The following is a 14179-nucleotide window of genomic DNA, read 5'->3' on the forward strand; positions in this document are numbered from 1 at the left end:
AGTGGGTGGGACGGCCGCTCGTCGGTCTCCTAGCGCTGCTGGCCAGGTGCTCGCTCTAGGGTTCCGCGCCTTGCCGGAGTTGGGTGCTTCCTGCTGCACGCAGAGGGGCTGCTCCCTTCTCCTTGCACCGCCGGCCCGGGTAGGTAGTGGTGGGGGTGCCGCGCAGTTCTGCAGGCTTCTTGGGAGGGGAGGGCGGAGCCCCCCGCAGAATGTGCGGGTTTCGGGACTCGGACACCTCCTAGAAAGGCTCGCTAGTCCCTCCGAAGCCCCAAGGCTCGGATCTGACCCTCGGCCGGCCACTACCACTGGCTCTACAAGACGAGTTCGGAGTCGCTTGCCGAGCCTGAAAGAGCGCTGGGGACGCTCGGGACAGAAGCGAAATTTAGAGGCCGAAGTACAGAAAACCAGACCTGTCCCCCGCGGTGCGCTACTTTGCTTTCTCACATTTGTCCTGCTTGAGTTATCTTAGGTTGTCGGGTAAATTTCTGTTTCCCTAAGTTTTGCTGTGGCCTGGTTCAGGTTCCCTTGGGTTCTGGAACGTGAGGCGGAAAGTGGTCGGTACTGGATGATCTTGGAGTCTTTCTGTAGACTTCTGCTGTCCCACCTTCGTGGGGGTCAGGGGTTCTCTTAACGGTCTCGCTCTGAGCATCTCAAATTCTGGGTGGGGTGTGGCCAGCTTTGATATGAAGTGCCTTATTTAGAAACGAAAGACAGTGCACTGAACTGAGAGTGAGACTTTTGGCTCAGTCTAGGAACAGCTGTAAGACTCTGAATAGTAACTTTTTTTGTCCCTCAGTTTCCACATTAGTAAAACTGGGTATCATCTGAATATGAGGCCTCCATTGACTGTCATTTTCCACCCCATTCTATCCATTTTGGAATTTTTGACAAGGCCTAGTTTAGTCTCAAACTTAAGGCTTAAATTCTCCGACTTTAACCTCCCAAGTGGTGGGATTAAAGTCATGAGCCACTACTACAGACCCCCCCACACACTTATTAATGTTTTATAACCAAATCCTTCTCATCCTTAAAAAAACAAAAACAAGAAACAAAACCGTGTGTATGTGTGTGTTCATGCATGTACACCTCAGTGTGTGCATGCGGAGGCCAGAAGTCAATACAGGGTATTTTTCTTAATTGTTCTCTTCCCTATTCATTGAGACAGGGCCTGTCACTGAGCCCGGAGCTCCTAGATTCAGCTGGACTAGCTGGCCAGCAAGCCCCCGGGATAGTTGAGTCTCCAGCTCCTCAGCTCTAGGACCACAGCATGCAGCAATAGCGGTGGGCTGTTGTTGGAATAGGAACAGATGCTGCATGTGCTTCCCAAGTGAACGGGTGTAGTCTCTGAGTTTTCCCCGCTTCCCTTCCCATCCTGTGTCCCTTCTTTCTGATGTCAGAAGTTGGAGAAGGAGAGAAACACATACGCCTTACACACCTTTTCACTGCCTCAGACTCCTTTTTTTTTTTTTTTAAAGATTTATTTATTATTTGTAAGTACACTGTAGCTGTCTTCAGACACACCAGAAGAGGACATCAGATCTCTTACAGATGGTTGTAAGCCACCATGTGGGTGCTGGGATTTGGACTCATGACTTTTGGAAGAGCAGTCAGTGCTCTTACCCACTGAGCCATCTCTCCAGCCCCGATACCCTCCTGGAAGGCTAGGGATTTGAAAAGAATATTATTGCCCAGCCAGCCGCTTTCTCCAGACATAGTACATTGTCCAGACCTGCCGCTCTGCATCGGGAATGGGACCTCCTATGCCCCATTTTATAGGAAGCTATATTAAAGAAGCTATAGCTTAGAGAACTGGAGCACTTGCCCAGGACCAAGGCAGATAGAGTCAAGACTCCAACCTAGCTTTAGCCTATCCAGTGTTGTAAGCATTGCTAACGTGTCTCTTCCTTTCTTCTGCAATCATGTAGACCTGTATTGTGCACCTGCTAGTCAGCAGCCCTGGCTAGATCTTCAGGGCTTCCTAGAGCTGGGTGCTTGGGATTTGGAGGCTGGGCCATGTCTGGGGAAGGGTGTTTTCACTGAACTCACTCCTCATCTTTGGGTTGTTCCTCTAGCTCCAGAGTCCCCGATATGGACCTTCTTCAGTTCCTGGCGGCCGTCTCTGTCCTGCTGTTGTCTGGCACAGAAGTCACAGGCACCCTGAAGAGCACTCTGGACCCGAGCCTCAAGATTTGTATCTCTTTGGGACTTTGGTGGGATGTGACTTAACTGTCTTTGAAGGGCTGGTGAATGAGATCTCTGAGCACCCATAACTCCTTGGGGGGATTCCAGGGATGAGCAGACAGAGTTGGTAAGAATAGGAGGGAGGGGGAAGCAAACTGGCCAGGCGGAGCCTATCAGTTTTCTCCTGAGCCTGCTCCCATATGTTAACTGAAGTTTAGACCCATCTCTCAGCTCTGCAAAGGATTAGGACTGTACGTGTGTAGTGCCTGGCTAAGACCTCACACAGGACCTCCAGAACTTTGGATTACTAGCTTATCTCAACTGGTCCTTTGAGCCATGCCTTGGCAACCCAAAGCTGAGACAAGACCATCCCTGGTCTTGAGGCATCTATAGAGCCAGAAAGTATGTATATTAGTTACTATTTTGTTGCTGTGAAGAGAAAGAAACCATGACTAAGGTCGCTTATAAAAGAAAGCATTTGGTTGGGGCTTGCTTGTAGTTTCAGAGGATTAGTTCCTGATCATCATGGTGGGACGCATGGCTATAGACAGGCAGCCTTGGTGCTGGAGCAGTGCTGAGAGATTACATCCCGATCTGTAGGTGGGGGACAGAGAGACGCTGGGCCTAGTGTGGGTTTTGAAACCACAAAGCCCTCCCCCAAGTGTCACACCTCTAAGAGGGCCACACCTCCTAACCCTGTCCCTTCCTCACTGAACACTGTCCCTTTTAGACTGTCCTGCTGTGAGCTGCCCTACTTTACTTCCCAACACATCTGGGAACTAAACATTTAAATAGGAGCCTGTGAGAGCTAGTCTCCTTTAAATCGCCACAGCATCCACACAGATGGCCTTTGTTCCTGTGCCCGTGGATACAGAAGGTCATGGTAAATGCACTGGACTGTGGGCCTACTGAGCTAGGTCTTGAGAACTGAAACTCCAGGAGAACGGTGGGCATGTCCGGCTGATGCTACAGTTGAAACAGATTGCTGGAGGTTCTGGAACAGTGAATGATTTCGAGAGATGACAGGGAGACACAGGAAACAGGGCAGGTGCCTGGTTTTGGAGTGTTGGGCTTGGTTTCTTTTCTGTGTGTGGAGTCTTTGAGATCTAGAGAAATGGTACATTACAGGACCTATGTACGTCCTGAACTAGCCGTGGCCATCCAAGGCTTTGGTGGCACAGGTTAGGAATGCATGGGCTCTCCGAGTCAGGGCGATTGAATTGGGTTTTGTGCTAGGCCCTTAACTTACAGCTGCTCAGACAAGAAGATGTTTGAGGTGAAGCGGCGAGAGCAGCTGTCAGCGCTGAAGAACCTGGCACAGCTGAATGACATCCACCAGCAGTACAAGATCCTCGATGTCATGCTTAAGGGACTCTTTAAGGTGTGTCAGGAAACAGGGCAGCTCACAGCAGGACAGGGCTTCAGTTGGAGCATGGAGTAAGGGTTCTCTTAAGGGGACAGTGTTCAGCGAGGGAGTGACCCATATGTAGAAGAGTCAGAGTGGGATTCAGGTAACTGGGGCTGGAGCTAAGTTGTGAAGGTCTCCACAAAGCCACTTAGCCGAGCTGGGGTTCCTTCAGGTGCTGGAGGACTCCCGGACAGTGCTCATTGCTGCCGATGTGCTTCCAGATGGGCCCTTCCCCCAGGATGAGAAGCTGAAGGACGGTATGGTCTCCCCAACACTGCCCTTGGCTCCCTACCCCATGGCATTCAATAGCTGCCCGCCTCTGTTCTCATCGCTCTGTCCCCTGGGAATATCCTTGTGTGATACCCGAGTAACGGCCCAGGGTGGATGCAGGCCCAGCGTGGTTCTCTAATCATTTCTAGGGTTCAGAACCAGTTTCTCCATCCTGAGCAGGTATTCCTTTATACTGTCCTGTGCTTAGGACAGGGGAACTAGAGAAGAGTCTTTGCCTACTACCACTCCAGGGCACAGACAGAGCCTGTTAGTCTCTTTTTAGAAGGCAAATGGGGATTGTTCCCACCTGAAGGAGAAATGACCAGGGCCTATCAAATAGGTGAGACAGAGTGTGATTACCAGCACTCTTTACTACTTTAGTAAAGGTCCCAAACTCCTTAAATCCCTTTTCAGACAAGGTGAGAAAAACAGGTAAGGTAAAGGGCTGTTTCATGTCCCTCAAGAGCTCCTCCTCGGTGGTATACCTCTTCATGCCTACCAATGGATCCCAGTTTTGTTTTTTCTCACTATGTAACCTTGGCTGTCCTAGAACTTGTTATGTAGACCAGGGTGGCCTCATGTGTTGAGTGAGATCTGCCTGCCTCTGCTTCCAAGTGCTGGGAGTGAAGGCCTGACATAACCAATCACAGTTTAGCGATAACAGTTCTTAGAGTCGCTGAAAGGAGGGGGCAGAGGGAGCAGCTTGTGTGTGAGTAGTGACGCTTTACAGGTGTTCCCCTCACGCCTGAGGGAAGAGAGGGAGCACAGCATCTGCCTTGGCTCCCCTTTCTCAACCAAACCGATGCTTAAGTGCTCTGAGCGTCAGGATTAGTCTGAAGTCCTGAGGTCCGTGGCCTCCATGCCAACCTGGCAGATCTTTGGCTTTTGCTTGCCTCGGGGCCGTCTGGGTCCTCTCTGTCCAGGAGTGCAGATATAACCACTCTTCCTTCTACCTGGGTCTAGGGGACTTATCACTAGAGTGAGCACGCTAACTCCAGTGCACACTGACCTGTTGGTCTCATTAGAGGAGGGAAAACTGACACAAAATGCCGAACAGCTATAGGTAAGCTAATGCATTGCTGTTAATTTCCTGGTTTAGATGAACTGATGTGAGAGTATGGTGTTAGAGGGAACAGGGTAGAAGAGTTTTATGTTGTAGTAAATATAAGCCAAGAGTGGGGCACACACTGACAATCCTAGCTTTTAGAAAAAGATCATGAACTCAAGGCCAACCTGAACTGCATACTGAGTTTTAGGCTAGCCTTTGGCAACATGAAGACAGTAGTGAAAGAGAGAGATTAAGTGCTTAACAGAGAAGTAAACCCCACGCCTGTAATCCCAGCACTCGGGAGGCAGAGGCGAGATCAGGAGCTCAGGGTGATCCTTGGTTCATAGTAAGTATCAGTCCCACGAGGGCCGCATGAGACCCTCTGTCAAGCAAAATGAAAGAAATGGAAAATATGTATATATTTACACATACACACCCCAAGCTGTTCTTGAACTCAGAAATCTGCCTACCTCTGCCTCCTGAATACTGGGATTAAAGGTGTGTGCCACCACTACTTGGCTAGAAAGAATATTTTAAAATAAAACACTATAATTCTGATCCTTCTACTAGCTGTCCTGACAGCACTGACCTGGTATAGTTAACACGAAGACACAGCTCCAGACACTCAGTTCCACACCTGGGTAGTTAGCCTCTGTGCAAAACAATGCCCATCTCTGATTCTCAAAGTAAATTAATCTTTTTTCAAAACAAGGGAATACCTAGGGTATTATGTAGCCCAGGCTGGCTCCATAACTCTGTACCTAAGGATAACCTTAAACTCCTGATCCCTGGCTTGGTACCGTCCAATGCACTAGTGTGCCTGAGTTCTGAAGATGAGTCCCCTAAGCTCAGTTGGGAGGCTGAAGGAATACCCTAGGCTGAGGGCTGGGTTTGATACTTGTTAGCTGCTGTGTCCTGGCTTGGTTCCTGTTCTGTGATTAAACACTTTGGCCGGCTAGGGAAGGAATGGCTGGTTTGTTGTTGTTGCTTAGAGATGACAGCCCAGCACTGAGGAAGCCTAGGCGGTGCTGGCATGGAGCCATGGAGGAGTGCTGTGTGCTGGCTCTGCAGCCCGCTGCCTTGTATAAGCTCAGGATGGCCCACTCCACAGTAGGTTCAGTCCTCCCACAGGAATCATCTATGAAGAAGATGGATACAGATATGGCCAGAGACTAGTGCGATGGAGGCAGTTCCCCGACTGAGGTTCCCTTCCCAGATGACGCTCCCTTATGTCAAGTTGAAAAATAAAAATCCAGCAACAAACACAGTCTGTAAAACAGGAATGCAGCCTCCTCTCCCTGTAAAACGGTCCATTAATGGGATATAAGGCCTTAGTGCACATGTAGTGAGCAGCCTGCGATCCGTGGCTGCCACGCCCTTCTCTGGTTGGGGGTTTATAGATGCCTCCATCCCTGGAGGAGGTCTGGGGTCAGCCGGGTGGACAGGAGGGGAGAGCAACCACCCTGACGACTCGCCGCCACCCTCTCGCCAGCTTTCTCCCACGTGGTGGAGAACACAGCCTTCTTTGGTGATGTCGTGCTGCGCTTCCCAAAGATTGTACACCACTACTTTGACCATAATTCCAACTGGAACCTCCTCATCCGCTGGGGCATCAGCTTCTGCAATCAGACAGGTGTCTTTGACCATGGGCCCCACTCACCCATCCTCAACCTGGTAAGGACTGGTGAGAGGGCTGGGATCCCTGTCGGGCGGTGATCTGGGAGCCTTGAATCTATATGTGGTTGGCCCTGGTACTTAATGTGTTCTGTAAGTGTCGGGGCACTTTGGGTCATAGAGGCCTAGCTCAAGGGGTTCAGTGCTGATTTTTGGAGGGTGTCTAGGGATCATTTCTAGCCCTATCTGCCTAGGCTCTGAGGCTTAAGAGCCTGCTTGGTGGAATGGCTCTAGTGATGAGGGAGCAGAAGGCGGAGGAGGATGACTAGCTTTCTCATCCACAGATGTCCCAGGAGCTGGGGATCAGTAAGAAAGATTCCAACTTCCAGAACCCATTTAAAATAGTGCGGACAGAGGTGAGCTGCCGGGGCCTGTGACTGCTGGTGTCTGGTGGGCACGGGAGGTGGGGCCTGCAGGGACTGAGGCCTAGGGTATGCTGTGTGAGCTTTAGACTTGGAACCAGACAATCTGATGAGTATGGGATCAGAAACCATTACTCAAGTGACTGACGGTTTTGGCAAGTCACTATTTCTCTCTGAATGTTGTACACCAAAGCTGGGGGTTGGGTAGAGATTGGTGGATCCCTGAGGCTAGGAACATCCTCATGTTGTTGCATAATATGTACCCCGGGTTACCAGTGTCAGAGTGACAGGTGAGGTCAGGTCACGCCCTTCCCCGCTTCGAGCCTCTGGTACTGGTACACTGGGGCTTCTGTTCTCACGCCTACACATGCCTTTAATCTAGAGTTCTAAACTTGGCTCTGGGGCTAACAGCTGCATCTTGAGAAGACAGATGGTGACACATGCAGGGGGAAGGGATCAGAGGGAGCAGGGCAGGCCAAAGAGGACAGAAAGGAAAGGTTCCCCTTGTGGGCGAGAAGCTGAAACTCTTCAGATCACAGCTCACGCCTGTGTAGAGACAGGTGTTGCATCTGGGACAGGCTTGAGATTCTACCTGCAAAGCAGCCTGCTGTTCTATAGACACCAGCAGGTCGTAGATGTTTCCAGTGCAGCCACAGCAGTAGCTAGACTGTCAGCTTATCGGCTTGGGTCCCCTTGTTCTCCCGGGTCTTCACATGGAAGGGCCAGCAGAGGCTGTGCATGCGCTAGGCTTGCATTATACCTGTGGACCACTGTGCTTGTGAAATTTGACATCTTCATAGTGAATTAAATAGATCTATGCCTTGCAAGGAAAAGATACCTCTTAGCTGGGCGGTGGTGGCGCACGCCTGTAATCCCAGCACTCTGGGACGCAGAGGCAGGCGGATCTCTGAGTTCGAGGCCAGCCTGGTCTACAGAGTGAGCTCCAGGACAGCCAGGGCTACACAGAGAAACCCTGTCTCGAAAAAAACCAAATCCAAAAAACCAAAAAAAAAAAAAAAAAAAAAAAGAAAGAAAGAAAGAAAGAAAGAAAAGAAAAAGAAAAGATACCTCTTCTTTCCAAGATTAGTCTCTCTGCAAAAATAATCCTGAAAAAAATAGTCTTGATAAAGCATTGCTAGAAGGAAGATGTGGTGGTGCTTACCTATAACTCAGGAGGCTGGAGCAAGAGGCCACCTGTCTAGGTAGTGAATTTGTGGCTAGCCTGGACTAAAACTGTCTTAAAACAAAGCAAAAATAAAACCAAACAAGAGAATTTACCAGATGTTGTATTATTAGGTATTCAGTAAGAACATAAGAAGGCGCCCAGCAGCACTGGAACTGAGTCGGTTCGGCTTGTCTCTGTCACTCACTGAGGGTGCAGTCAGATGCATTGTTTTGGTTTTTTTTTTTTTTTTTTTTTTTTTTTAAACAGAGCTGAGGACCGAACCCAGGGCCTTGCACTTGCTAGGCAAGCGCTCTACCACTGAGCTAAATCCCCAACCCCCAAAATTTATAAGTACATTGTAGATGTCTTCAGACAGCCCAGAAGAGGGCATGAGATTTCTTTATGTGACTGCTGGGATTTGAACTGAGGACCTTCAGAAGAACAGTCAGTGCTCTTAACAACTGAGCCATCTCCCCAGCCTTGGTTTTGTTGATTGAAGTTTTGAGACAGAGTCTTACTCTGTGACCCAGGATGACCTTAAACTATCCACATCCCTGCCTTAGCCTTCCTTCCAAGTGCTGGGATTACAGGCTCCAGCTACCACACCCTTGTTCTGAGTATGAGGATGAGGCCAGCCTGCAGGACTGACTTGAGTTACCATGTTTTTCAGGGTCCCTGACTCAAACAGATATTACTTGAATCTTGGGACTAGGATGTCTCATTTTGAACCATTAGAATATCATCTAAAAATCAATGTATTATCTATTACGTCCACCTAAAATTTAGATTTTTACCTGCCAGTTTTACTAAATGTATTTGTTAATAATTATAGGAAGCAAACAAGGTCATGCCATCCTGGGTATGTGCAGGTACTCTGAGGAGCGAGCTACCTTGAATGGTGTGGAACACAGGACAGTAGTTCATTATTGACTGTGTCTATGTGAGTTTTCCATCATGTGGATGAGAATTACACACCCAGTGGTACCTGCCACAGGGTTGCTCTCCATGTCATCCAGAGTCTTACGGCGTCCCTGGGTGCTTGCGTTCCTGCTGAATTAGTCACGTGTCCCCTCCTGATACCGATAAGTAAACTGTTCTCTAGTTACCTCCCTCGTTCACCTACCTAGACTTTCTTTCAGAAGCTTCAGATGAGAGTGGAACGTGGAATTTTTACACGGCTGTAGAGCCGATTGGGGGAGCTAGCTCACACATATGATCCCAGCGGGTTGGGAGGTTGGATGGGAAGATCCCGAGCCCTGGAATGTGACACCTGGGACAGAATCCAGGAGAGCCAGCTTTCAGCCTTCTCTCCCAGTGGTCGCAGCAGACGCATTTATTTCCCCCAGCAAGCAGTAGTAATGGGAGCGTCCTTTGCCACCTCACGTTTTACTGGGAGCCAGTTACATGAGTACCCTGAATCTGACTAGTACCCAAACTCCAAGCTGCTGGAAGGAAACTTCCCAGAAAGCATCTCAGTTTCACAGACAGTGGAAAACCATGAGCCACTCATTCTGACTAAGACTGATTGCCGCTGCTAGTCAAGGCCCGACTTTAAACACATGGCTTTTAAAAGAAAGTAACAGGCAGGCCTGCGACTCTCCCTGGGTTTCATTATTGTTTCCTTCTTTGTTTTGAGACAGGGTTTCATGTAGTCCAGGCCAGCCTCGACTCCTGATCCTCTTGCATTTACCTCCAAAGTTCCCGAACTACAAGCATATCCCACCACTACAAGCATATCCCACCACTACAAGCATATCCCACCACTACAAGCATATCCCACCACTACAAGCATATCCCACCACTAAAAGCATATTCCACCACTACAAGCATATCCCACCACTACAAGCATATCCCACTACTACAAGCATATCCCACCACTACAAGCATATCCCACCACTACAAGCATATCCCACCACTACAAGCATATCCCACCACTACAAGCATATCCCACCACTACAAGCATATCCCACCACTAAAAGCATATTCCACCACTACAAGCATATCCCACCACTACAAGCATATCCCACTACTACAAGCATATCCCACCACTACAAGCATATCCCACCACTACAAGCATATCCCACCACTACAAGCATATCCCACTACTACAAGCATATCCCACCACTACAAGCATATTCCACCACTACAAGCATATCCCACCACCTCAAGCATATCCCACCACCACACATGACTACAGCTGCAGTGCTAATGAATTTTTGTTCAACACCTCAGTTTTTATCCTAGCAGAACCGCAGTGGACCGTGCCTGACTAGCAGAACCTCTGAGATTCCTGTTGAGCCAGTTCCTGTTTTATGTAGCAAGGATATAGTTTTCCCCATAAAAGTAGTGACTGCTGCTTCCAAATGGTATACCCCCAAGGCTGCTTGCTGTAATCATAACTCAGCGAAGTATCCCTGGGCAAGACCTTGACCCAGGTGGTCCCAGTCAGTGCACACCGGCACTCAGGGCCTTGCAGAGGTTATTCTCACCACGAGGGGGCACCAGAGAGATGCTTAGTTTCTGCAAGCGGGCTTTTCTCGCCCTGCGGTCATCATACATGCCTTTTTACACAGGAGGTTGAGTCAGAAGTGTAATGTTATTAGAATATGCTCTTGGATGTGACCATCAGAGCAACATTTTCTTCTCACTGGATGGGGATGACCCTGCTAGTTTACTCCCCTATACTAGGGCTTGAACCCAGGGCTTCACAGATAATATACAAATGGTGCCCAGCCCACCCACTTTTATATTCAGCATGGCCTCTACTTACGGCAGCCTAAGAAGATTCTGCCTGCCTGCCTTCCTTCCTTCCTTCCTTCCTTTCTCCCTTCCTTTCTGTCTTTCTCAAGACAGGGTTTCTCTGTATAGCCCTGACTGTCCTGGAACTTGCTCTGTAGACCAGGTTGACCTTGAACTCAGAAATCCACCTGCCTCTGCTTCCCAAATGCGGGACTAAAGGCATTTGTCACCATCACCCAGCTGAGGTAAGAGGGATAGACATCTAGGAAGTGAGTGGATGTCTGGTTGGATCCGTCCTGGTTGGTCGGGCATTCCACAAGCTGTCTGACCTGAGGCATTCTGTCTCTGGCCCACTCTAGGGACCCCCTTCCCCACAGGCATGGACACTCACTCGGCAGCTAGGTTATGCCACAAGGTGGCACTCTTAGTTTGCTTTTACCGTGATCCCACGTTTGTCAGTTCTGTCCTGAGAATATATAAAAGGACGTATTTCACACCTGAGTTTTGAATACTTTATGATTTATATATTTAACGAGTCATTTGTTCATATCATCAAAAATGGCCACCGAATGCTGTTGAGACCGTGTGTGATCCTGTGCTTGGGATATAGTGGGACACAGCACCCAGTACCAACCTTCCATCTTCATGAAACACGCTGTCGTGGGTGCCAGGCACAAAGGAGGTGACCAGGAAGGGGGAGCACAAGAATAAATTAGTACAACATTATACAGAGGGTAACAGTCAGGGGGCGGGTGCCGCGGAGGGGCAGGTGCCGCTGAGGAGGCAGCCGTAGAGGAGGTCTCCAGGCCAGTGGTAGCAGAGCAAAGGAGACACCGCAGGCAGACAGGGCTGGAGGGAGCACTCGGGCCTAGCACGGGCACGGGCCTGCAGGGGTGTGGCCACGGGTCTCCTTGCTCACAGGGACAGACAGACACAGAGGCAGGTTTGGTAGTGTATTGGCTGGAGAGACCAGCAGGCGCTAAGGGTTGGTGAGACCTTTGCGAAGGATAAATGAAGCCTTGGGACCTGGGCTTGAGACTGAAGTTGCCCACTGTCCTCTGCCCGTCCCTGCTTGCCCGCCTCTGTCTCTCCACCTCTCATTCATGCTCTGCCAGTGTGACTTCTGTCCCACTCTGCTCCTGTGTGCCCCCTCTCCTGGAGACTGCTCCTCCTTCACTAGGGCAGGCAGCACCTGTTGACTAGGACTCCAGCTTGCTTCCCTCCTGAAGGGCGTGTCAGACCTAAGTCCTTCAAGAGTCTTCCAATTCACACCTCGGCTGGCACCTGTCCGCCATGCCTGGAATCTCCTATCTCATTGTCTGCTTGTCAAGCTCCTATTATCTCGTGGTCCAGTCAGTAGCTTTCCTGAGCCTTTTCATGTGATTCCTTGTCTGGGGCTCCCTGAGGGCAGGGCCTTCTCCAGGAATCCTCATATTCTGTGATTTAGCTTGGAGGAAACCGTTTGCTACCCCTAGACTAATTCCTATTACTCTGCTTGTCTCAGTTTATTCCCAGCACTGATCCCTTCCAGAAGGCTTTGAGGGAAGAAGAAAAACGCCGCAAGAAGGAAGAGAAGCGGAAAGAGATTCGGAAAGGCCCAAGGATTTCAAGATCCCAGTCTGAGTTGTAGCCCTGGAGCAGCTTGGGGCCTGAGGGATCAGCTGCGGCCAGTCAGAAAAGGCTGCAGCTGTGTGGCTGTGGTATACACCATCAAGCACCTTGATGAGCTCCAGCCACTTCCAGATGGGAACTCTGTTTGCTGGGTCCTCAGAAGCCAGGTTTGAGGCCTGGCCAAAAGGACTGAGCTTCCAGGATCTTACAACACACCAAGGAGGCCTTGAGAGGACACTGTCTAGTAGACAGGATCATGCAGGGAGGCTGCTGCGGGAGGCTGGCTGAAGGAACTTCCGGCCTGGATCCCCTCGATGAGGGCACGCTGCAGGCCACTGCTGCCCTTCGTAAGGAAGCAGCAGAACCAGGCTCTGAGTTACAAGTGAAGGTGCTATGCTTGCGGCCAATGTCACTGTTCCTGGGCTGCCTCTCATTGGTCCAGCTCTCTGCAGAGCAATACTACAAGCTAGCAAATTCACTGGCCTCCCCGAGACTGGTGAGGAGACTGTACCGGTAGCAGGAGCTTCTGCCTCATCAAGAGGGAGTCCCTGGCCTCTGCAGTACAGAGAAGCAAGAGCTAGGTTTAGGTCCCTCCCTCCCTCATTGCGCCAGCTTGGAGAGGGGACTCAGAAGTGTCCTGGGAGGGTGTTTATTTCAAGGAGATCTTAAAAGAACATGATCTCTATTCTCAGATAACTGGGGACAGTCATTGAGTTGGTTCAGGGGACAATCAACTTTTTCTCTCTGCTGCTAAAAGATACTGCCTGTGTGTGAGGAGAGGCTATAGGGGACAGGCTGCGGGAGGCTGTGCTTTGTGATGGGGTACTGTAGCTGGATTGATCAGACGGTGGGCTTCCAAGCTCAGGGTCAGAGTCCTGTGGCTACAGAGCAGGAAGCTATGGAGGGAGGGAGGCCTTCAGAAGGCACCTGGTTTCTGTGAGTTTCCAGGCAGGTGGCTGCCTTGGCTCTATTGAAATTACAGCTCCACCTCTTTGATCTTGCCAAGCCAAATGTAGACACCCCAGCCCTACCTCTACCTTCAAGCAGGTGCGGATAACAGTGCCCAATTGAGACCTGAGTCTCAGCCTGGCTGACCCGGCCTGCTGTTCCCTTCCCTGTGCTGTGCCTTCATTGGTAAAATAAATTTGGTGTCTGAATCCTCTGACAAGCTCTAAACTAAGTCTTTGGCTTTTTTCCTGGCCAGGCTAGCAAAGGGAAGCCAGGTATTGGGGAGACTTCATGGAAGGTCCTGGAGTAGCCTGCTTCCCAACAGCCATCCAGGAAAAGCAAGGGGGTAAGAAGTAGCTGGGAGGAGGCTGGAGAAGTTTTCCTATCAAAAATGCTTTGTCTTTGCTGGGCAGAAGAGATACACAGCTGGCTCAGGAAATCTAGGCTGCATTCCCAGCCCTGTCCCTTCCCACACCAGCTGATTCCTGTGAGGTTTATATGAGGTGACAACACTAAAGTTTGTGACTTGGCCCATGAAAAGGATAGGATCTTCCCTGTCATCTGTTGAAGCTGTCTTAGTGCTTATGGGACCAAGGGTTAGAGCCCCAGGCCTCTCCCTGTGCCCTTCATCCTTGAGAGGTTGGAGTCTTTGGTTTTGCATGGACAATGCTTACTTCCTTAATTGAAGGAAGAATTTCTAGAGAAATTCATTAGAGGCCAATTTGGCAGTGGACATGTCTTTTTTTTTTTTTTTTTTTTTAAGACAGGGTTTT

The 14179-nt window shown here is 49.9% G+C and overlaps 1 protein-coding gene across 2 annotated transcripts; it reads left to right on the forward strand.

The window, feature by feature from the left end:
• The first annotated feature begins 10 nt into the window (after positions 1–10).
• Positions 11–13634, forward strand: Ccdc134 (coiled-coil domain containing 134). 2 transcript variants are annotated; one of them, XM_052161128.1, is made up of 7 exons: positions 11–139; positions 2073–2191; positions 3441–3562; positions 3762–3846; positions 6400–6581; positions 6866–6937; positions 12352–13634. In XM_052161128.1, the coding sequence occupies exons 2-7, from the start codon at positions 2089–2091 to the stop codon at positions 12475–12477; spliced, it is 690 nt and encodes a 229-aa protein (XP_052017088.1). In that variant the 5' UTR covers positions 11–139; positions 2073–2088; the 3' UTR covers positions 12478–13634. The 2 variants fall into 2 exon arrangements, with proteins under 2 accessions (XP_052017088.1, XP_052017089.1); XM_052161129.1 differs by lacking the exon at positions 11–139 and adding an exon at positions 170–422.
• The last annotated feature ends 545 nt before the right edge of the window (positions 13635–14179 follow it).

Source organism: Apodemus sylvaticus, chromosome 17, assembly GCF_947179515.1.
Source record: "Apodemus sylvaticus chromosome 17, mApoSyl1.1, whole genome shotgun sequence".
Classification (NCBI taxonomy): Eukaryota; Metazoa; Chordata; class Mammalia; order Rodentia; family Muridae; genus Apodemus; species Apodemus sylvaticus.